This window comes from Helicoverpa zea, chromosome 2 (genome assembly GCF_022581195.2).
Source record: "Helicoverpa zea isolate HzStark_Cry1AcR chromosome 2, ilHelZeax1.1, whole genome shotgun sequence".
In the NCBI taxonomy this organism is placed as follows: Eukaryota; Metazoa; Arthropoda; class Insecta; order Lepidoptera; family Noctuidae; genus Helicoverpa; species Helicoverpa zea.
In genome coordinates, this window is record NC_061453.1 from 7,666,094 (window position 1) to 7,689,308 (window position 23,215).

Consider the following 23,215-nt stretch of genomic DNA (forward strand, 5'->3'; position numbering starts at 1 on the left):
ATTTTCAAAATTATGCACGTCGAATATAAATCGTATTAAGCAGAGTTGAATCAAAAACAATGTACCGAATTCAATTATGTAGTTCCAACCTTCATAGTTCAAACTAATTTAATTAGATTTGCAGCTGAATAATTAATTCGCGTACACCTGTTCTACTGCGGGATATTTTTGCTGCCGTACCTATATGTGGATTATATTGCGGTGAAATATTTTAATTTAGTTCTAAATTCTTGTGATTAACTCCTTGCTTTTATCATAAAAGAAAAAAAAGTTTCGATTTACAATTATATACTAGTATTAGTACAAAATACAATCATAAAAATAATGCGGAAAGCCATGGATATTGGGATTTGTACAGTACATTAAAAAAACATTTCAGATTGTCATTTTATTTTGTCGATAAGTGTCAAGCTGTTAACCCTTTCCGTTGGGCGAGAATGCCTACTAGGCGTGGGATCATTACCAGCTGATGTGTACAATATTTTCCTATACTTGCATCTTATATGAAAGTTACAATGGATGCCGTTGCGTAAAAGGAAAAGTTCCAAAGTGCCTTAAGGCAGAAATATATCTAAAGGGTTCGCTATATTTAATAAACGGTCTATGCGATTTTATTTATTTCTATATACCTTATTATACCTTTTGAACGAATGTTATAGTGTAAAGTAGACAAGTATGTGTATCTAGTGTAGACTTAGCTTTACAACAGACTTTCATACAATTAACATCCTTCTTGTTAGTCTTCCCAAAGACTTCAACCACTTCAGTTTTCAGGAGTCGTGGGTACGTTTGAATCGGTAATAATCGTGGAACAACTGACCTAAACAAAGTATTTTTCGTTCTAGCTAGATCAAAGTCCTCTATAGATTGAATAACTTTGAATTAGTTTTCAAATAACTTATTGTACCACCTAAAATAATACTTATGTACATATACCGATCGTGATCTTACTCAAAGATAAATCCTGATATGTATTAAATATGACGTGAACCGAGACATCCCAGGTTATCGTGAATGGAGGCTTGGTGATGTTCTCTCCGCGGTTAATTAGAGGCATTTGTCTTAACGCGACATAATACTACGCTACTATTACTCAATAATTACACCATTGTGCTAGCCCATTAGCAGGCAAATGATGACCTTGTATTGAAGAAGGAAAAGATGGAAGTACAGTTTAGTTACGCATTATTTCAATCATATTCACTGCAATGTTTCATATAGGTTTATGAGAACGGTAGAACCGGCTTATATGTAAGTAGATGTAGCTTTCTACTGATGAACATTTCCATGAAGCCGTTTACCCCATTAAGATAGAAATAACTTTTACCTAGACACGCATGAAAAATATAGTGTTTGTAATATCCTAAAGGCAATAAGTTACCGACAGCTATATTTCTCAGCGCTAAAGTACCTACATGCCTTCCAAGATTTGTGTAAGCAACCGAATTAGTTGGATTGATCGCTACATGTTTATACCTCTACGTTGTTTGTACTTCTCGGGGCGCCGCCTAATCTAAGAGCTGCTACATACGCGCCTTGTACGAACAAACATAAATATTTTCATAGGCTGAATACAGTCGTTCAAATTATACTGTTTCAACAGTACCGTCTCCGCAGTAGTACCTATACCGAGTTAGAGGTAAACACGGCATAAAGCTGGAATTTGTTCAGTTAGTGACAATTAAGTGCACAGTACCAATATCGCTTTGCTCTCAACACGCTCTCATTTACGCTCGCTCCGCTCCGATAAACTATTTTAGAATTAAAAGCATCGCTCCGGGAGATGGATTGATAAAGTGAATGCTTTCAGTGGTCTTATCATCATTCCAGAATATTTTATTCTATTTAAAAGTGTGTAAGCTTTGCGCGAAGGGTTCTGAATTTCACTTCTCGATTTTCTGTTACCTTATTCCATTCGTTGAAGTCAAATGAATAATTTGATTCAGCTATCCGTTTTTCTTCACTGAGTCTGTTAAGATACTCAAGAATTAAAGAAAGAACAATGACATGGACTGCACTCAATAAGGTCTCTAGAAATAATATCTTGTGTCCATGAGAAAAGGCTTTCAATTAGTAAAGTGCGTTCATAGACAGTATAATTAAACAAACATAAATAAACAGCACGGTATATTATTGTGACCTCGACCGAATATCTGAGTCTTTGATGTAGGTATACAAAGCAGAGGGTATTTCTAAGGAATGGACACATTTTTAATTAACATAGATAGGACAACTTTGAAACCAAAGGGGATTACGGGAAATGTAGAAGAGAGAAAAAACAAATGAAAAGAGACTTATTCGACGGTGATGAAAGGACGTTGGCGAGAGTAATATCAAAAAGAGAACAATGCATGAGCGAGGAATAAGGGGTCGAACTAACAATGAACGTCAAGGGATTTGTACCTTTGTGGAATTAGTTGAAAAAATCTGATAGTGGAACTAATAAGTGCCAGGGATATGGTAGACTATCGACGAAACCTCGTTGCTAGTGCTACGTATGTCGATTTGTGCACTTTTGTTCTTGAAGCAGACATTAAAAAAAATCACATCATGAATTATTTAAGGTAGCAAAAAAAGTGATTTACCAATAAATCACGAGAAATTCGGGGCAATACTAATTATTTGTTCCATTTTTCTTTAGCTAGTTGAAATACTTGATTTATATTCCCAGGACTATGCTGAACATTGAACAACCAGAGGCTGTTAAGGTGCAAAAGAAGGAGACGAAAGAATTCCCCAAGGTATCATTTACTTTCCAGAAGCTGTTTTATAATATTCTTTAAATAAATAAGAGCATGAAATTCCCATAGCTACAGCATTCCTTGGCGCTGAAATCTGAATTTGTTGATCCGGATTAAAGTGAACATAAACTATTAACAATACTGAACCTAGTAGATAATACAAATTAAAAATAATTATATACAAGGTCACGATTTTATTAGACGCAAAAATTAAGTTGTACATAAAAAAAATGGAATGTATAAACGAGGCCATTATCCAGTTTTTGAACATAGAATCTGTCGACAAAAGTTTTAAGAACCAATAGAAATAATATCGATAACGTGGTATTCCTTTCACGTGCAGCCCCTCCCGCCGCACATTGGCATCGGAGCCCCCGAGGACACTTTGCAATCCTGCTTCGGGCTCATTCCGAAGCCCCCGCACAAGGACATCATCAAATACAACCTTAACGCTAATAAGGTAATCTTTATACAATAAGGGGAAATATAGTTTGCTCCGATTGAACCTGGCGAGCTGCGAACATTCTCGAGATCGATATGAAATTCTATCGTTGATAAAAATATGTTTCTTTATATAATGTTAAAAAATCTCGACTAGATATCAGCATTTGGCATTTACATTTGCACTCTATCTAATGTGCTTTTTGCATTATCATAGTTATTATTCAAAACTAAACCGCATAGAGGTATACTTAATAAGAGTTTTTGTTTTTCCCTTATGTACAAAGTGATCTACACACACACTAATTCTCCGGCTCGGTGACTCTAACCTTTGTGCTGGTGACGTCATTTCTTATGATAAATTCATCACATAAAACCACCAATTTGAATCGCCTCTATTTGTTGCGTTACCAAATTAATTCCATTTACTTTGTTTGAAAAAATATTTTGTTTATTTTTACGTATTTTATGCTTTTCTTTTGGCTAATCGACATATTATATAGTTCACAAGGGGAGTACATAAGGAAGTTTATAGATTAGGGAATATAAGGGATTACAATATGGGAGTACATAAGGGGACTACATAAGGGTAGTACATAAGGTTCTAGTATATAAGGAAGTACATAAGGGGAGCAAATAACAGGGCGATAAGATGTCGGATACGACACGTTTCAAGCAGTAAGCAGCTACAGAATATCTTTAGAATGGAAACACCAACAGCGGATAATTTACCGCCACAGTTAATGAGAACACTTCTAAAAGTCACTTTAACATTCCAATAGCTTGGTATAAAGTGTACTCTTGAACCTGGGTTCAAGTCTCATTGTGACTGATGCTGACGTCAGAATGAGTGTCACCAAGGTATTCTTCTTATATGCAATACCCACATACAATTCAAGACGAGTCACGTATTGTCAGGAAACTGGTAATTGCAAATAATTAGCTGTGATTATGCCAGCTAATTGAACAAGACCTATTGCTTCAATACCGTGTCAGACAATTAATGTAAGTAATTTAATTAGGATTTGGTTGGATGCGACAGGGCGTGTGTTGTGTCGAACGAAGCTAGTTTTCCTATATGCAGCAATAGATTATGTAGCCTGTAGGATACCTGACCTAAGTACTTGATTGATGAATACACTATTCCTCTTCGTTAATATGCTTTATATTATAATGTTTTTCGCTGCAAATATTATTGGCATAAACACAATACCAATTCATGTGTTAGGTAAATCTAACAGAATGAAATGTGTCGCTTTCTTCCTTGGGGAAAAAGTGTATGTTGTCTAAAGAAAAATTACAATTTCCCAGCGGACGAAACTATAAGAAACCTAGTCAGGAAACAAAAAAGTATCTATATTTCACAAGTTAGTTTGCTTGGCACATTTGAAAAAGTTACGAGTGCACGTATTTCCATCGAGCATCAATAAATAATTCTTTGATATTCGAGTTTGCAACTTGGGGGACTCAATTAAAATTGTAGTACCCCACAAAGAATCGAGCTGCGAACTCCTCCTCGCTATCTGCCAGATTCAACTTATTACGTAAACATTTCCTGCAAGCTCTACTTTATATGTGTGTTTATTTAGTTTATACTCACCAAGTTTTCTAACATAAAATGCACGTTGAAAATAGCTCCACTCTTGTGTTATTACTTAGTCTGGAATATATGACTTTTTATTACAAAATAATATTTTATGTACGACTTTGTGTTCGAGCAACCGCAAAAAGAAAATGCAAATTTTCTTCATACTTGTTTTCACATATTCATTCGTTCACAATAAAATTCTTTAATTTAATTAAATATGCTTTTAGTACCTGCGTTACCTGTGCGAGTTGGACTGGATCCACCCCGAGGACACTGGCAGGAAGTTCGTGATGTCATACAGCCTCGCAGACGGCACCATCAAGATCGGGGAGATTCCCAGAAGGAACTCTGGCATCCGCGAAGGGAAGTTCCTAAAGTCCATGAGGTTGGAGACCCCAGAGTCAGATCATAACTTCCCAACATATTTCACGCCTGACAAATTCTATATAGGTAAGTACAGATAAATAAGCATTTATTAATTTGCCGTGTATTTCATATATATTGTAGTTTTGGAGAAGTACAGTCTATTAAAGAAGTGTATTCGAATCCTAGAAGATTTTGAAAAAGTAGGTTACTTTTATATATTTATTTATTTAGTTTGGCTCTTCAACAATGAGTACACGGTTACATCTATAACTATACATTTATACTTATATCTAAGTGCCTCATTACTTAAAGAAGAGCACTGCATGCACTATAATTTGCACATAAACCTACTTAACTATGCAAAAAAATAAAAGTGAAAAAAAAAAGAAAACATTTTTTTACAAACTTAATACATAACATGCTGTCAGTCAAATATTTGTGACTAAATTAATTATTACGATTTAGAATCCTCTTAAGCGAGGTTAGAGGGGTGTGACACAAATCAATGTCCCCACTGCATTGCTCGTACACAGCATACATTCTGGATAATGAGGAGTGCTGCCTTAAATTTGTGTTACTTTTTGGCGTTAATTTGCGTTACCTGTAGGTATTGTATTCGACAATTTAGAGACTCTTTTCATTATGTGTTTGTATAATGTTAAGTTTGTATAATAATGCATGTAAAGAAGACAATAGATTTCATAACAGCAAACTCAGCACAAAGTGACATTTAGTAAGAGCGCAATAAAATAATATCGTCGAGAAATTGCTTCCGACAGAATGCGGATCCCGTCAGTTCCACTATTTATACATAAATTGTCGAATTCGCCTGTTGTGGAAGCCCGACCTACGAACTTTTCGTTTTGTGAAATGGTTTCATGAAAGCTATTACCTAATGCCACTTTCGTAATATCTCACTGATTGTTTTCGGTTAGAACTACGCCCTCGCATATCCAACAATATGTATTAAAACATTTTCATTTAGCTTGTGTGTGCTATTGGTTTTAATATTTTCTTTATGATATGAAAAAAAGGTTTACGAACAATCACCATCCACACACAATGTAGGCATTTGGTTCAAAGGAAGTTCTGTGTACTGTAGAGAAAACAATCGGCTTTCAAACGCTAAATAACTTTATGCATAAAATTAACAGGAGCCATAGTACCTGTGTTCAAGCACCGCTTCAGAATCATCGGGTGCGATCTGTTCGTGTATCGATACATGACTGCCAACCCTGAGAAATTCCCTCAGGAAGTGATCGACAATGTTCGCAACTACCACATGCGCGAGGGCAACCTCAAAGATGAACTACAGGTAATTACGGGCTCTGCTCGTCCATACTACTGCAGTTTAGTTATCGACATTCAACAGAATCATTCCAAAAGTGCGTGAAATCCGCTTCAATTAAAAAACAAACTAACTTCATTCAATGTCCCATTTATTGCGATAAGGTAGCATGGAACCTACCTATGACAATGAAATTATTTTTCCTGCAAGTTTACCTTTAGGTAGTTTACCTATCATTTTTACCAATTCTCGAAATTCACACTATTGATAACAAGACATGAGATGAGATGAGAAGTTCTAGGCATTGATTCCTCAACGCTATGTTTTATTTGCCGACTACCTGGATACAAAATTATAAAGCTGGGTGACAGAGCTCCTAAACTTATCCTTAATCGAATTACCATCACCACTCCCAGGCGGCCTTCCGCGAAGAGCATTCAGCAGAGACTCGTGCGCAACTCGCAAAGATTGGTTCGGCTGCTGTGGCAGAACCCAGTGCTATGGAGCGATGCCTCGCAGCACTGGATGTGGTCGAGGGCAGTGCGACCCCACCACGACCTCCCACCCCGCCGATGACCACCGATCGCATCAGTTACGACGACTCATTGCGCGTCACACGACAGAGGTGAGGATGATATTTCGTCAATTTGTAAGCGACCTCAGTGTCATATCTCGGATTTTCGGGATTTGAGATTTTCTGTCAGGTTTTCGTAAAGTTCACACCTATAATGTTCTATGAATATATACGCGTTATGTTACATGTAAAAAAAGTAGGTTACCTAATTTTACTAGGAAATCCAAATTGAAAAAAAATACATTTAATACTCCAACGTGACATTCGTGACTTTTACACAGAGTTCATATACTTATTTTTAGAGTGACCTTTTGATATGAGTTATTTTTGTCCAAGCAAAAGCTACTGTCATTTTCTTTTGAATGATCTTCATGAAAATGTTAAAGTAAGTAATCTTTGAGCGATCGTGAAATCTTTAAATTTTAAATCCAGATTTTTAGATTTCGTTGAAATCGCTGATAGTTAATGCCAACCCATGTACCCGCTTTCCAAAACTGTTAAAATAAAAAGCCAAACGTAACGGCATAAAAGGAATAAAAGAGTAGGTAATGTGGCTGTCGGCTCGTGTTTTCATCCGTGTACGCAAAGGTTGCAACAAAGTTATTCAGATTCAGAAGTTTTTACCCTATGTGTGCGTTATCTAAATCTCAGATATCATAAATCTTTGGAGGAAAATGCTGTATCTGTCTATGGAAACGTTTGAGATATTTTTTTAGCATATTGAACTTAACTGGAAAGTTACGAAGGAAGTTACTCATGTACCTAAGAGTTAGATATGTTCATTATTCTGTACTGGAATACATATTTTTTTAGTAATTATAAACCTTTTGCAACATACAGCAAACCGACGTGCGAGAACATAGCTCCATTGAAAGGCATCCTCAAGTCTGGAGCTGCTCGCGACGACCACCAGAAAGTGGTTTGCTTCAGCGGGCCCTCGGCAGAAGAGCACCGGGAGCCTAAACCACCAGGAGCCACCTATGCGCCCGGACAACAACCGCTCTATAACGACGACGATGACTTCTGCGACCAATTTAAGGACCCGGTAAGCGACCATTAATACGAAACATCCTACCTATGCATGTATAAAGCAAAAAAGTTTTCAAGAAATAGTTCCCAAACATACACAATTTAAAAAAGTTTCAAGGTTGTTTTATCCTGAGTAGAAATAGCTTAATTTTTTTTTCTGACGTCATCGAGGAAAAATGTAGAAAACTACTTCAAAAGTTTCCTCGAGTTTGTTACATGTGCTGTGGGAGACTGCTCAACGAAATGCAGTACACAAATCTATTTTAAGTTGCTCGTTTAATTATTCAACTTGGCACAGATTTTGCGGATCACATGGTTTTAGAACTTAAGGTATTGCTCCTTTTTTCCGATGGGAAATCATCATATGACTCCTCCCGCTGTGGGTTAGCGGTGGTGAGGGAATGTCGGACTCTTACTGACTAAAACCCATCATGTTCCTCCGTAGGCCTTTTATGTACCAGGGCCTCTTTCGAACAATCCCGCAGCGCCGGCAAGATATTTCTCCTTAGAACCGATTTAAATCGTGATTTGCAAAAACAGGACTCTGCGGAGCGCGCGGCCCGTCGTGCGCGAGACGAGTGTCCCTACGAGATCGTGCCGAGCCCGCAGGTCGGTGCCAGCGTCATTGGCGACGAGAAGATCGAGAAGCCGAAGCTGCCTGGCTACCTCGGCACTTATGGCGTCGACTGCAAGGAGGTAGCTATTGTGTTCTATTATTTTTATCTGCTTTTATTCATGGCCTGGCCAGCTCGCTTGTGATAAGTCCTTAACGAGCTTGCCAGGCCATAGTTTTCAAATGGGACAAGAAGAGTAATTGTGGTCATATCTTTGGGATTGTAAGTAGCATGGAATTTTATTGTTGTCGATGATGATTCTACGTCTTCCCCGTAAATAAATACTGTAAAGCGTAGGTACTAGAAGTACGGCGTGTATGAAGTCACGTCGCATTGTAATTGCATTAATAGATGCATGTTCATCCTCTTAACATAACTCTTTGTGACACCTCACTACCTACTTACCTGGGTATAAATAAATATATAGGAATGTTACGGGTACAGCCCGTAGTACGGTTATAGGTACATAGGTTTAACCGACTACAGCTAAGTGTAGTTATGTAAGCCGTCTAATAAATCAATGTGACACAACTCGTTTACAAATTAAGTATCGGGTTTTTATTTAGGGGGTTACCTACTTGTCTGCTGTAATGGAACTCTTGTACAGTATCTGGGGACAAAGCCAATTCAGTGTTCAATGATCAGGAAAACGATCAAATGATGAGATAATTACACCGGGTTTACGAGGCGCTCTGCGGCATCTCATGTTAGGTACCTACTTATAGGTATAAGCCATTTTATTTTATGGATAAATAAGTTATTATTACCAACTCTCAGTCCACGTCTATATAGGAATATGTGCAATTTGTGTGAATAAGGAGCAGGTACAAATAGGCAACCGTTCATGGACGGTCATGACCGTGATGAAATGTTGATCATTCATTACTCTCCAAACTATGTTCCCTATTATCTATTTGGCACTTTTTGAAAACCTATTCACAATGCGACATTCAATAATAATTTAAGTTCAAGAATGTGGTTACGTAATGGTAAGCAACTAATTTTAGACAAAACTGCGTTACCTTGGACTGCCCAAATATGCCATTGATTGTTCTATTCTCAAAGAATCCCACACGTAGAGACAAACGTTCAAAGCTCTCAAAAGATGAAGGTATGTATAATGTAGCCAGCCATCAGCCATCCAAAGGCTCGTAACTGTGTCAGAAAAGTCTTATAGTAAATACCTATGTTTTTCCTACATATTTTTATTAGTAGGTACCTACCTACTTAAGTACCTACCCAAAAATAAAAGTACCTACCTAAGTAGTTAACACGTAGCAGCTTGATAAACGCAACAATTCCTTACACCAGGTACCAGATTACATGAAGCTCCCAGCCGACGCATACGAGCGCGTCAAACAGATGCGTCGCGACGTTCCCGTGATCTCCCCCGCAGCGGCGCGCGTCGCCGATTACCCGCGCCTAGCGCCGCCGTCCGTGGACACGTGCATCAACCCACCTCCCGAGTCTACCGGCCCCTGCGCCCGTCGCAAGGAGGAAGACGTCGACTTCGCCTGCCCTCATGTTGAACCTAAGAAGCCCTGCTGCGACCCTAATGAAAGTCCAAGGAAATCGCCACCCCCACCTGAACCGACCAAATAAACTTTTACGGTACTTGGCAATGGCATCTATGGGACTTTTCATTAGGTTCTTAAAGTACAAAAGATGTTTTGACTAGTCATAAATCACCACTTATTTGGTATCTATGCTTTTTGCTTATTCCATTGCGCAATCAGGATGTAGGTTTTGTGTCTAGATTTAGTATCATGACTTTTTTCTATTTCTTTATACAATTTTAAAATGGTTTTTAGAAGGCGTGCCCTTGATTCTCATTAAATTATTTTGAAATGAAATGTCTGGCTTACTGTCTACAATACTTTTTTTAAACACCGACCTAAAATAAAGAACCTAAGAAGCTGATAAACGACTGAACCGGTTGAGATGCGCTGCTAATGAGATGCGAATGAAACAAAAGAAGTCCAAAATAGAAAATTTAATAAAATATCGCTTAACATTAACATCGTTACAATAACTTTACATTTAGCTATTTTATTGAATTCACAAATATTGTGTAGGCTCACAAACACGTGCAATTAATCTAAATCAACAAAAGGAATGTAATATAACTGATAACAAACATAGTTAACATATTATTTACTTTAATCAAATAATTCAAACATTAACTAGCAAATTATATTGATTACTTAATACATTTCATCAAATACAGGTTGTGTTTGTAGTTACACGTATCACTGACTTATTTCTTTATCGAATATTGTCGATATCACAAAGCTTTCTTTCAATGGTTTTCCTAATGACCACGTTATTGGTAACATCAAATTTACAAATGTACTTTCATAAAAAAGATCTTGATATCGCCTTTATATTTAATGTTAGAAGTTTTTTAGAAAAAGTACTTATATGACAAGAGAAAACAAATCAACTGAGATATTTGGTCACCTGCAGCACATGTTTGCATTTCATGATAATGGTCCTACTGGGCATAATTTTTATTACTGGCAACGACAAAAAAGTTGCTACAAGTTATCTTAGCAAACTTCAACAGTAACTCAGTCCAAAGTAAATTCTATTACTAAATGTTTTCGTAACATTTAGTAAGTTTATTGGCTAACGAGATATCATTGCACACTATTTCATTGACTGTCTTTATCTAACGTCTGTTACGAAATTATTTGCATTAGGCACAATTTATTTTTTTAATAAATAATAAAAATAATCCAATAAATAAATCCGATCGAATACTCCAGTCTTGTACGCTATAGTGATCCTGGCATCAATTTTTAGCGCAATCTAATTTCAGATAACATTCTTATTGTCTTGATACTAGTCCTACTGTTCGTATGCATCTAAAATCTATTGTCATAACATAACTATTGAGTCTTGGGTCACAGATTACAAGAATAATGAGTATGGTGGCCTTGTCGGATCAGCTGTCAAGCATGATTAATCATTGTGAAATTATTCCATAGACTGGTGATTGCGATTATACTTGAAACTGGGTTCATTCCTCTATCCTTATGATCAAACCAACAGGAAAAACTGTTCTCCAATTGAAATGTGACCAAGTCCCCAAATGCGTTGTTTGTAGAAGCACCATTTTATTTCCTCGATTAACGAGTATTATTGCATTAGCATTCTGATAGAGGAATGTACCCCTTTTCGAGAGCTATCCCCAACTACGTCAGATATACTATAACAAGTACAATAACAGTGAGAGTGACGAACATGCCACCGAACAGCACGTATTTGTCCTGAGCTACCCTTCGTTCTATCAGAGAAATGGTTGCATTTGATAAACCTAGAGTGTTGGCCAAGTCTATTAACCTCCTATGCGCCCCCTTCAACGTTTCGCGATTATACTTCAAAGTCTCCAGGATGCTTGAACCTGTAACAAATTAAAAGTTTGAAGTAGGAAAATGGCAGCGGGATGGAGTGGCGGTCATGGTGAATCGCAGGTCGTGCACCTCAAGTGACACTGGAGCGAGGCGAATGACTTGTTTCGAGGTTAATATTCAGTGTAGGGATATTGGCTGCGAGCAGGATCGCATGGCTTCTAGCCAACAATGGAGCAAGCGCCGTCCGAACTTCCTTACTGTAAACGGGTCTTAGGAAGCCGTGTATTGTAAAGCTACATAGTTTAATTGGTAAACTGTTCATATGTATTGTGGGAATGCGTTGTTAATAAATATTTTGGTATACCAATCACAAGGTGACTGGTTTGTATGCTTGGTACCTACAACCTTTCTGACCAATCGGAACCAGCTCATCATAGTAATTGATTGAAGTAGAACATCCAATTTATTATGCGTAAAAATGTAGTCAAAATTATTGACATGTCTGTAGACTCGTTTATATTGGAAGGACAAGTCAAGAGACAAACACGTGAATTTCTAAGTAGATATCTAACTGGCCCGTTTAATTGGCTATTATAGGTAAGATAGTCACCCAACCACTCTCAAGGTTAAGATCATTTATAAAACGTAAGATACAAAAATATTGTCTTATAAGCGGACATTTTCGTTGATAGTAACTTAAGAGGTTTTTTTATAGTAATTCACATAGGTAGTAATTATTCGAACAATAGTGTCAAAAGTAATTAAAAAGTTGTTTTTAATTATTAACGTTTCAGAGTCGAGCACGCGTTGCGAGTGGAGTAATCTTGGTCTAGTCTGGCTCTTCGAAAAACTTCAACTTCGTGTATTAAGTTTACCTTGATACAGTGCGGTCATGTCAGATGGCTTAGCCCGGTGTTATTGTTAATAGGGCTATAAGTGACATAAGACTTTATTTTGTGTGTGTATTGCGTGAACACTACAAAAAATAATCAAACATGTGGTAAGCGCCTTATTTCTCATATTTTAGCATTGAAATCATCACTTGATATTATTTAAGAAAAATACTTATCTCATTCTGCTCTGTTACAATGTATCCAAAACAATAGAGCACGAATAACACACCACAAATAGTGAGCACAAAGATCAATTTGGTGATGTTGGACTTATACTTCAGCTTGTTATTATTTTTTGTATTTGATAAAAACAAAAAACACGTGCGGTGATGTCAGCGCCACGTAGCGTCGCAGGTGCGCAACCGAGTATCTTGTACCTCGGCTCGTCGAGACGATCACAACTAGATCTAGTAGGTACGGCGGGCACGGCAAATTAATTAACTGGTTTCATTGCCGTCCGTCGTAACTATGCCGGTGACGGCTAGATTACTTTGTAGTGTGCACTTAAATGAGCCGAACCAATAAGGTGATCTGGGTTATAGACTCGTAAATACATAAACTAGCGGTACTATGTCCCAGTTTTGGCTGACATTAAGCGAAAAGCAATCTTAAAAATAAGTGGCCTGAACAAAATATCGTCTCGGTTAGGCTGTGACGATTATCTGTCAATTTAGTAATTATGGCGAATATTCCTTTACTTTTCTCTACTTTCGTAGATGGTAAACTAACTTCCTTCTATGATGGCAAAATTTTAATAAAATAAAACATTTCTCATGTGCGATACTTTTGAGCCATTTACCACATATGGATCTATGAAGCAAGTTTAAGGTATTATTCGATACCCTAAAAAAATATATTTTCACCTCTATTGCTATGACTCTGGCTTAGTATCCATACTTTAAACGCCTACCAAAAATTACTTAGCAACATGTTGCCTGATAATGTTTTGCAATGACAAATATTTTTATGCTATGTTTATATTCAACTGACCTGAAATGAGCAAAATGATTGTTCATTTTTAACAGACTTCTTAAAAGAAGAAGGTTTGCAAACGGTATATACGTTTTTAGTAAAATCTGGTGTTGTACAATTTTTTTCAATGAGCGGAAAAAAATGTTCTACGTCTACAAATTAAAACCTATTTTCGATTCATACTAGTTTGACAAGTACTGACTGACCTTATGGCAACTAATCCCCAAATTAAGTCTACAAGACATCCTATTGAAAATAGCTGTTACCTACTTGCATGAATTTTGACAATATAACTATTCACTACAAACAAACCCAGTGTATAAAGCATTCTGGATATCAGGTTTCTAAATGATTCCATAAAGAAATTGAACAAATTAAATTCCATTCTTTTTGTGACATAGCAAGACACAGAAAAGAATTATTGTAACATTTGTTATTTCGTTTACAGTTTTTAGGATTAACTATATCTATTTTGATCTCTTCTATTCGGAATCTTGTCATCATGATCATTGCAATAATATAGTATTTTGTATTAAACTTTGACTTGCATTATGTCAGTTAGTCTGCACATTTATTAAAATGCCTTTAACATTCAATGATGATGATGATGGTTTCAACCACATTCCCAGGGAATTACTTTACATATTATGATAAAACTAAGCCAATTGCCTTCCTAAATAAATGGGCTATCAAGCACAAGATGAATGTTTCAATTCAAACCAGTAGATATTATTCACACATCAAACAAACTAACAAACTCTTCAGTTTTCTTCTGCTTCAGCAGGAACTATTGGTCAGTGTTAGATATCCAGTTTATCGAGAAAGGCTATTGGCTACTTTTTACCCTGGTTTGTACAGAGTAAGTGTGTAAAACTTACCAGTATGTAACATCTCATCCACATTTCTATGTGAGTTCTGCAAGGACATCTGTTCCTGAGCCAGGTAGTCAACATTGATAGCCGTGTGGTCATGACCAAACCTGCGACTCAACAGTTGCTCCCTGTCTTTCAGCTCTTGTTCACGTTTTATCCTCTTCTGTTGAGCAGCATTCAGGGATGCCTAGGGAAATATAACAAGTTTGGAGTAGAAGCTCATACAGTCAAACCAGTTAGAATCTATATGATTTTTCTGATGAAGTACTCTGGATTTAAGTTTATAAACTTAACTTAACTTAAATAATTATTAACAATATTCTTATGTAGGTAAGCTCTCAATATGATGCAAAATTACTAATATATGAAATAATAGACTAAGAATTTATGAATGTGCATAAACTGTGACCATTTATATCTTCGTCATGTACAATAAAATGTAAAGCTTTTCTACTTAGCATTAATCTGCAGCTTATAAAAAGAGCTTTATATTTTATTATGAATTGGATTAACACTGAATTGAAACTACAGGATTACAAAAAAATATATAACCTCAACTGTTCCATACAGAACCCCAAAAAAATTTCACTATTATAGAGCTACATTTTCTTCATGTGCTATCATATATATTTTAAGAGTTTAAGTCTCGTATTAGACAAACTACCATCATTACAGTGATGAATACCTGAATATGTTTGTTATCATATTTCAGCTGGTCCACTCGCATTTTAGCCATAGGACGCTGGTTGACCGGCGTTTTAAAGACGTATATATCCAACCTCTCGCAGTTTCTGTAATTTCAATACAAATCAAATTATTTATGATGAAATATTCATCTACAATATGTTACGAACATCGATGACAAGTGGTTATTGAAATACGGGTGAACTTGAACTAGAACTAAATATATTAAGGAGTTAAACCAATTAACAGCTCAAAAAAAGCATAATGACATGTACTTACGCACTAATTGCATTAATTTTAGCCTGAATAGCGTTTTCTATCCCTTCATAATTAGACGGATCCCTGTCCAACTTCTGGAACAATTCTGATGTTTCTTGTATCAACTGATTTGTTTGATGGTACAAAGTTTCCATTTTAAAGTTATTTTGGTGTGCGAAGTCTTCCAACAAGAGATAGATCTAGAAAATATTAATTTATCAGATAGAAAATAATATATTACAAAAGGAACTTGAAGTTCGCTAGTGTTGGGAAATAATTGTTGTTATAGAACTGTCAATTATTTTAGTAACACTAATAGCGGATTCGAAGAAAAGTTGAGTTTTTTTTAGAAGCCACTTGCAAAAACGTCATAAAGCTACTAACCATGTGCAAAAGATAAATAATTATACTTCATTTCAGGAACCGGAATTTCACAATTTTTCATTGTTAGTTTATGATAAATATGACTTATTGTCAGTTGAGCAGGCCACGCGCGCCTGTAAGAACAATATTAAAATACAGTAATACATCAACGTAGCGTAATTAGAGATTCAAGTAAATTTTTTACAATGTTTCTTTATGCTTCTTAATTCGTTGGACACATTTTATAACATTTAGTCGATTTTTAAACAGAATAGATGGGCTTCACTATACCGGCAATATGTCATTTTGACGTGGCTTTTGGAATAAAGTTCGGATACACGCAATCTATTTCATTTTATTAAATGTTAACTTAGGTATGTCGAAAATGTATTTAATTAAATTATAAGTGATATTTTGCCTTTATAATTTAAAGTAAAATACTGCATTTAATCTAACTTATTGCAATAAAAATAAGAGGAATTATTGCGAATATGAAAGTGAACTTATAATCTGTTCATCTCACTTTTATTTTTGTGAATCTGTATGTTCCAAAACGTCAACATTATTTGTCATCCGTTGAACGCGTAAATTACTTTCTTTTTGTAGTAGTGAGATAAAACTTAATATTTTGTGTAAAAAACTAACTGTATTTGAATACAAAAGTGTTTTTATAGTAATTTGATACGCTAAAATGGGTGACGCGTGCCAGGCCTGCCTTACCAGGGTACCCCATGCTACTCTCATCGCTACGATTATGTGCTGCCTGGGCGTGGGTGTGTTCTGTGGGACTATGTATCGAGGATCAGCTCTATCAATACTAATGTTTGATGAAGTATTCCACTTCCGTCTCATATGGATCGAAGCATTGCAAATGATATTCATCGTGGGCAGCGCCTGTATGGCAGCACTTGGCTTCATGCTGTTGTGTCTGGGTTGTTTGACAACAGGCGCTACCAGGCAGAAAGTATACAGAGCATGGAGAGCGCGTGTCGGAGGTCGGATATCTTGCGCCGTGTTTATGATCATTACATACATATTGACTTTTGTATGGATCATATTACTAGGTTTCTTAGTAATTACGACATTCTTATTCACTATCTTCTGGAAACTTTGTTCGAAACCGAAAAACATTGATCTCTCGACTTGCATTGACTTTACGCAATTTGATTTCATGTTTCCATCAAGTGTGAAACAAGAAGACATGAGAATTTGTGAAGCACACAAAGTAAAATTATTCTGCAAGGATTATGTTGAGAAGGCAGAATTTATGTTTATTTTGGCAATGGTCTCTTGCATACTTGTAATACTGAGTTTGGTGCATTACCTGATGTGTCTGTCAGCCAACTATGCCCACATCCGGGACCATGAGAAGTTCCAAGAGCTGCAGGAGCTGCAGTACCTGACCAATCCCGACCTGCATGCCTCTAAAGACCGTTTCTAGTATATGGCCCGCGCACCTCTCCTGCGCTCCCTAGAAGCTACAACTAAAATGTGACAAAGTTAAGCAATTGACTGTAAATTTGACCAAATTTTGGTGTTCACTGACAAATTAAAAACAAAAGACTGAAATTCAGTGAATAATTACTACAAAAATGTAGCTTCTTAGTTATAGTTATCACTTACCTACCTTGTATTTCACATATCTTATTTGAAAATATTGATTCTGTCCACACAATTGAACATTCCTTTATGCATTAGGTGTTATCAGATGATTTGTTAAAGAAAAGCTAATATTTGTATGTTTAGGTGCTTGTTTAAGTATTACTTTGAATTTGTCTAATTGACCTGTATTAGTATCCTATTATAGTGACTGTGTTTTTATAAGATATCACTGTATGTTAGTAATTACCTAATTATCGACATGTCCTCAAAGTCCTCTATGTATAAGCTATTTTGTATATTGTTTAAAATGTATTGGCTGCTATTGTTTTTCTATCAATTTGTATTGGTACTCTACAGACACAATTCAGAATGATTAACAAATCTGTATTTGATATAAATATTATATCAGAATTGAACGGGTTTATTGTTCAAAGTTTAGTACAAGGAGTTATTTATTTAAACAATTTACTGAAGGAGTTAATTAAGTACCCGTATAAATATATATTTCAGCAGTAAGGAACCATAAGCTGTTCATTTAATTATATCAAATAGCTAGATGTAAGTAATTAAAATTAGTAGACTGAATTTATGGCAGTTTATAAATGCTTTATAACAATATTTTTATTCAGATAAGGCTTGTGTTCAACTTTAGTTAATTGTGTTCTACAACTTATTTCATTGGTTTCATATACTTTTTTGGAAGAATCTTAGGACTTGGAATATTGCTTAAATTATTGCCAATTTTTTATTTTCTGAAATTTAAGCTTCCGATTTCAGAGTTTATACTACATGTATGATATGATAAGCTCAAATAAGAACACACAATATTTTCGTCCGTTGTTTTACATTATAATATTTAGAAAAAATATTTTTACTGAATTATTAGTGTTATTGTGCCTATAAAAAAAATGACTTAGTCAAACTTTTTATTTAACAACAATCAAGTTTGTAAAATTGCATTTATTTTGTTCGAGTTGTAGGAAATTACTTAGGAGATTTAATTTTCCGTTTTGACGATTTTGTACACCTATTATAGTACCTACGTAAATATAAGTTGCACGTATTTATGTACCTAAGTAAACATGTATGAAATCGGATAGGATTTTTTAATAAATGTTCGTTTTTAATTTTATTTTTTTACTTATTTAGGTTGTACGTAATTGATAATAATTTCACAATCGAAAGTACTGTTCCAAATAGAGCTTGTAACTTGTTATCAATACACTAGTAAAATGCAAATATCCATAGGAAATGATTCACCATTTATTATCTAGCTGGAGGACTATCTTTGTGTCCTGTCCCTTATCTTTTCCGATTACTATACATACTATCTATGACGAAATATACAGGTAGAATCGTCATTCATGAAATTATGCTGCTTGAAGTACTTTTATTGGTACTTGATATTGGACAACAAAGCAGTGAAACTTGCCAAAGTAATCTCCATTGTCAATTCGGTACGCACGTCGACTTTTAGCAACCGTTTGTAAAGATTACGGAGAAATTGCCTAAGCACTGACCTACTTTACCTTTACCGTCTATGTATGTAAGATTCTGACTACCTACCCTGCAGCCAGGGTAGAGGTGGTGAACTAGACCCTTAATTCTCGTACTGAATTGAAATTCAGAGTCAGAGTAAGTACTATAAACGAAATATAACTATACTAACATCCAACCCGTACCTCTAGATTTTGTACCTGCATTCCAAACCTTTGTTTTAATAATCCATTAATGAAAATACAAAAAAGGTTAATGTCATTATAATTGTTTTACTACGTAAAATATAAGAGTGGGAAATGTGATGTAGACCTTTGACGGGAGGTGCATGGGTCAATTACAATTAGATCTCATTAAACCACAACGTGACGTGATGCGTCGACATGTGGCTTAGAGGGGAGTTACGTAGGTACCTACAGACTGACATACATGTAGATAATTAGTTGATTCATTAGACACCACCAACAAAGTAAGCATTCAGACTCCCCATATTGACCTTACACTCGTTAGTTTTAGACTACGCTTGGCGCTGGCGTAGGTGGTTGCCCACATCAGCTGCTGACCTGAGGGTGCATAGGTATACAAAATGCAAGCAGCTTACGCATGTTGAGGTACATGCGGAGCTTACATGCATTTAAAAAACGTGCAGGTACAGCGACTCGTGCATGTAGATACCAATGCTAAATGCTTATTCCTGAGTCGATTCAGGTAGGTACGGGGCACCTGCATAGATAGGTACATAGAAACCTACCTAATATTTGATCTATGACTGGATTTCGAGACTACTGATTGTTTTATTACAAAAAAGTGTTTGACGTAAGTTCAACACATGTTAAAGAAAATTCGCATACAAGATTAGGCAGGGCCGTCTTTAAACTATTTGAGGCCCTGGGCACATTAGGATCATGGGGCCCCTATGACCTTGAGAAAACACTATTTAGTTATAATATAAACTCTTTTGCAAAAAAAAACGGGCACCTATGCGAAATCCTAGATTTAAAGCCTTACGTGTATTTCAAAGGGTATTATAGTAGGTATGTTTCTAGCATAAAAAGGGTTAGCCAAGCACGCGTGAGAGTGTATTCTTTTGAATTTTGTACATTTGCAGTGGCGGCGTAGCATCGGGTGGTACCCGGGGCGGACTACCTATTGAGCACCCCCCAAAACAAACGACAGAATATAATCACGGACTAAATTTCAAAAGTAAAGTACTTAAAAATTGTGTAGAAATCATTCATGGTGCTTTTTGCTAGGTTTAACATAAAGAAGCTGGAGACAGATCAGAATTTGAAATCACTGCAAACTTAAGCGCTAGCGAAGCGAGCCCGTAATTTTTGTGTTTTAGGACATAAAGAACCTAGACATGATTTACGAAAAGAAGCGCAAAGGGAAAAAGCCGCGAGCGCAGCGAGCGCGAAATTTTTAAATTTGGGACAAAGCACCCAAACAAGTGTAAAAAAAACCACTGTAAAGAGAAGAAGCCGCGAGTAGGGCATGCAATACCGGTTAACCGGTTTCGTTTTTACCGGTAAATCGCCCATTTTTGCGAGTTTTAAATTACCGGTAAAAATAATATGAAACCGGTAATTTACCGGTTTTTACGTTTTTCTGATAAAATATAGCAATTGTTCATTTAACGTCAAATCTTTGTTATGTAGCCTGAATATAATGTAATGTTGCGTACATTACGTATTGTAAGAGTGTCAAAGTTGCTGTTTTTTAGGAAAGTAAACTTGTGTGTCCTTAGCTATCTCTAGGTTAGATACACATCTTCTTTCTCATCTTAATTTATAAAATCTAAACAAATTGTATTCATTCGGTTATTCTGTTTTTCCTCATAGCTGTCAGCTCATACTAGGTACAAATGTAGCTAATGCTTATTTTACCTACTCTATGACCTTACTGAGCAAGGGCTTTTACTTCACCACCATGCGGACAGCTCTGAGGACACGGTGGAGCACACAGTCCAGGTGTGCACTGCCTGGAAAGGGTACCGCCGTGTTGTCGTCGAGGCAATAAGCGACCTTTCGCGTCTTTCCCTGGTTCAAGCCATGGTCCGGAGCTAGAGGGAATGGGAAGCCGTCGCCTCCTTCTGCGAAGTAGTCATGCTCGAGAAGGAGACGGCGGAGCGACTGCGAGTAGCAACTCTCATCCCAGCCGCTGTAGTGGACCAGGAAGACACCACGGGCGCCAAGGGTCAAGAGACGACTCCCGGCCACCGTAGGCGTCGGTCTGTGGGCGGTGAGTTCGGGTGGCTCATCGTTCCACCGTCTGCATAGACAACAGACCAGTGTCAGCAGCGCGCGTTGTTCCACGGGCTCCTCAGGGAGATGTCAGCAAACTCAGTGGGGCCCAGCAGGGCAAAGGCCTGCCGGGGCCGCGGGATTGTTCGAAAGAGTTACCGCGACCCTGGTCCATAAAACGCCTACTAAAAAACATGGGTTTTAGACAGAAAGAGTCTGTCATTTGATGATTTACCATAAAAAAGGGCTTTTACTTCAATGAAAAATATATTTTTTTACGGTAATTCTTAGCGTTTATCCCGTCTTGTGACGGGGTTGGCTTTCCGTATCTTCCTTCTTCCACTTCGCTCTATCCTCCTGAATAGACATCTTCCTCTTCGAGTTCGCAGATTTTCATGTCATTCATTACGACACTCAACCACCACGGTTTCGGCCTGCCTTTGCGCCTTTGACCGGGTATATTGCGATTGAGTATCACATTCACACTGCCGATGTCCTCAGGTGTCACTCCTTTTTACATATCCGTACCATCGCAGCCGTTTCTCTTGCATTTTGTCGGCGACATCGCGTACGGATGGTACTGACTACTGACATGTTTTTTGTTACGGCCCACGTCACAAAAAACGTTTACCATCTTATACTTTGCATATTTATTTAGGTTTTGCTTTAGGGCTACCCAATCTTATTGTTATAATATCACATTAAAAAAAAATACAAAAATTACCGTTTTACCGGTTTACCGGTAAAAATATTTTTATTACCGAATTTTTACCGGTAATTTTTGTTTTACCGAAATTGCATGCCCTAGCCGCGAGCGTAGCGAGCACGAATTTTTCGAGTTTTGGGACACAAAAGTCCTCCACCTCCTAAACAACTTAGAAATCGGCAGCGTAGAGCGTCAGTTGTTTTTGCTACTTCGGTCTTTAACTTTTTGTTAGACTGAGGACTCAAACAGTAAGCGCAGAATGAATCAGACATTACCTATTAAAAAATCGCAAACGAAGCGAGCGGATTTTTTTTTATAATTTTGGGGAATTAATTTAAGTAATCCATGACAGCCGGACTGGCACCCCTCTCAGTGACGCATCGACGTCTTGCGCATGCACTGTTGTAGTTTAGTTTAAAAATTGAATAGTGTGCAGTGACTGGTAGTGAACCTAGGCTTCGCAGATTAGAATGGCACCCTCACTTGTCCCTTCTGCCGGCGCTATCCTGGTCGTGCACATATGTGCCGACCGAGATTCCCCCCCCCCCCACCTTACTAAGAAATTGAAATACATTTGCTAAGAAATTGGTTAAACACTGTTTTGGACTAATTGCTAGCAGAAAGTTCGTCAGTGTTTTGAAGTGATTTTCAGAAAAATGATAATGCAGTTTTAATTAATGTACATTTTTGTTAGACCAAAACATTTTTGAAAAACTGCGTATTAAAATTTGATAAAATTTTCACCTGTTCTAAATGGGCTATACTGATGATTGATGGCAATGTTAAGAGTTTCGGTATTTTAGTGTAAAGCGCTCTATCGTTTAGATATTGTACCCACGTGTTTTAAAATATCGCTCTTTCATAATTAAACACCATTTAGAGGAGAATCAGTATTTTGGGCTGCGACAAAACCAATTTAAAGTAAGCAGTGCCGATCACATTATCATCAGATTTTTCAAAATTAATGTTTTTCGGTAATACCTAAATATCGGTTTAACATTTGGTAATCTGGCAGGAACTAGGGGGCCCCATTCGATCCCGGGGCCCTGGGCACTTGCCCATAGTGCCCAGTGGAGAAGAGGGGCCTGAGATTAGGTACCTATCTTAAACACGTGTCAAACCGTCTGT

The 23,215-nt window shown here is 36.9% G+C and overlaps 4 protein-coding genes across 4 annotated transcripts in view; 3 read left to right on the top strand and 1 right to left on the bottom strand.

Annotated features, from left to right (window-relative positions):
- LOC124644702 (EF-hand domain-containing protein 1-like) overlaps positions 1–10,494 on the top strand; it is a 59,103-nt gene extending 48,609 nt beyond the window's left edge. Inside the window, exons 8-15 of the mRNA XM_047184217.1 lie at positions 2,672–2,741; positions 3,085–3,201; positions 4,998–5,220; positions 6,291–6,451; positions 6,841–7,049; positions 7,839–8,043; positions 8,568–8,723; positions 9,953–10,494. Coding sequence (XP_047040173.1) covers positions 2,672–2,741; positions 3,085–3,201; positions 4,998–5,220; positions 6,291–6,451; positions 6,841–7,049; positions 7,839–8,043; positions 8,568–8,723; positions 9,953–10,243 — 1,432 coding nt within the window. The 3' untranslated portion in view covers positions 10,244–10,494. The remainder of the gene's footprint in view (positions 1–2,671; positions 2,742–3,084; positions 3,202–4,997; positions 5,221–6,290; positions 6,452–6,840; positions 7,050–7,838; positions 8,044–8,567; positions 8,724–9,952) is intronic.
- A 125-nt stretch (positions 10,495–10,619) lies between these two features.
- Positions 10,620–16,077, bottom strand: LOC124639968 (probable Golgi SNAP receptor complex member 2). Its single transcript, XM_047177510.1, has 5 exons — positions 16,061–16,077; positions 15,698–15,876; positions 15,420–15,525; positions 14,741–14,921; positions 10,620–12,047 (listed from the first exon to the last, which is right to left on the bottom strand). Exons 1-5 carry the CDS (start codon positions 16,061–16,063, stop codon positions 11,839–11,841), a joined length of 678 nt encoding a protein of 225 aa, XP_047033466.1. The 5' UTR covers positions 16,064–16,077; the 3' UTR covers positions 10,620–11,838.
- The window catches only part of LOC124639891 (multiple C2 and transmembrane domain-containing protein-like), a 46,684-nt gene continuing 36,340 nt past the window's right edge, over positions 12,872–23,215 (top strand). Inside the window, exon 1 of the mRNA XM_047177411.1 lies at positions 12,872–12,997. Coding sequence (XP_047033367.1) covers positions 12,993–12,997 — 5 coding nt within the window. The 5' untranslated portion in view covers positions 12,872–12,992. The remainder of the gene's footprint in view (positions 12,998–23,215) is intronic.
- Positions 16,569–18,768, top strand: LOC124639947 (neuronal membrane glycoprotein M6-b). The gene has a single exon (XM_047177473.1). The coding sequence runs from the start codon at positions 16,731–16,733 to the stop codon at positions 17,478–17,480; it is 750 nt and encodes a 249-aa protein (XP_047033429.1). The 5' UTR covers positions 16,569–16,730; the 3' UTR covers positions 17,481–18,768.

Coding starts and splice junctions, on each gene's coding strand:
- LOC124639968 (XM_047177510.1), bottom strand. Junction 15,526..15,697: donor AAAATTAATGCAATTAGTGC/GTAAGTACATGT, acceptor TTGAAATTACAG/AAACTGCGAGAGGTTGGATA. Junction 12,048..14,740: donor GGATGAGATGTTACATACTG/GTAAGTTTTACA, acceptor AATTTGTTACAG/GTTCAAGCATCCTGGAGACT.
- LOC124639947 (XM_047177473.1), top strand. CDS start 16,731: ATGGGTGACGCGTGCCAGGCCTGCCTTACCAGGGTACCCCATGCTACT.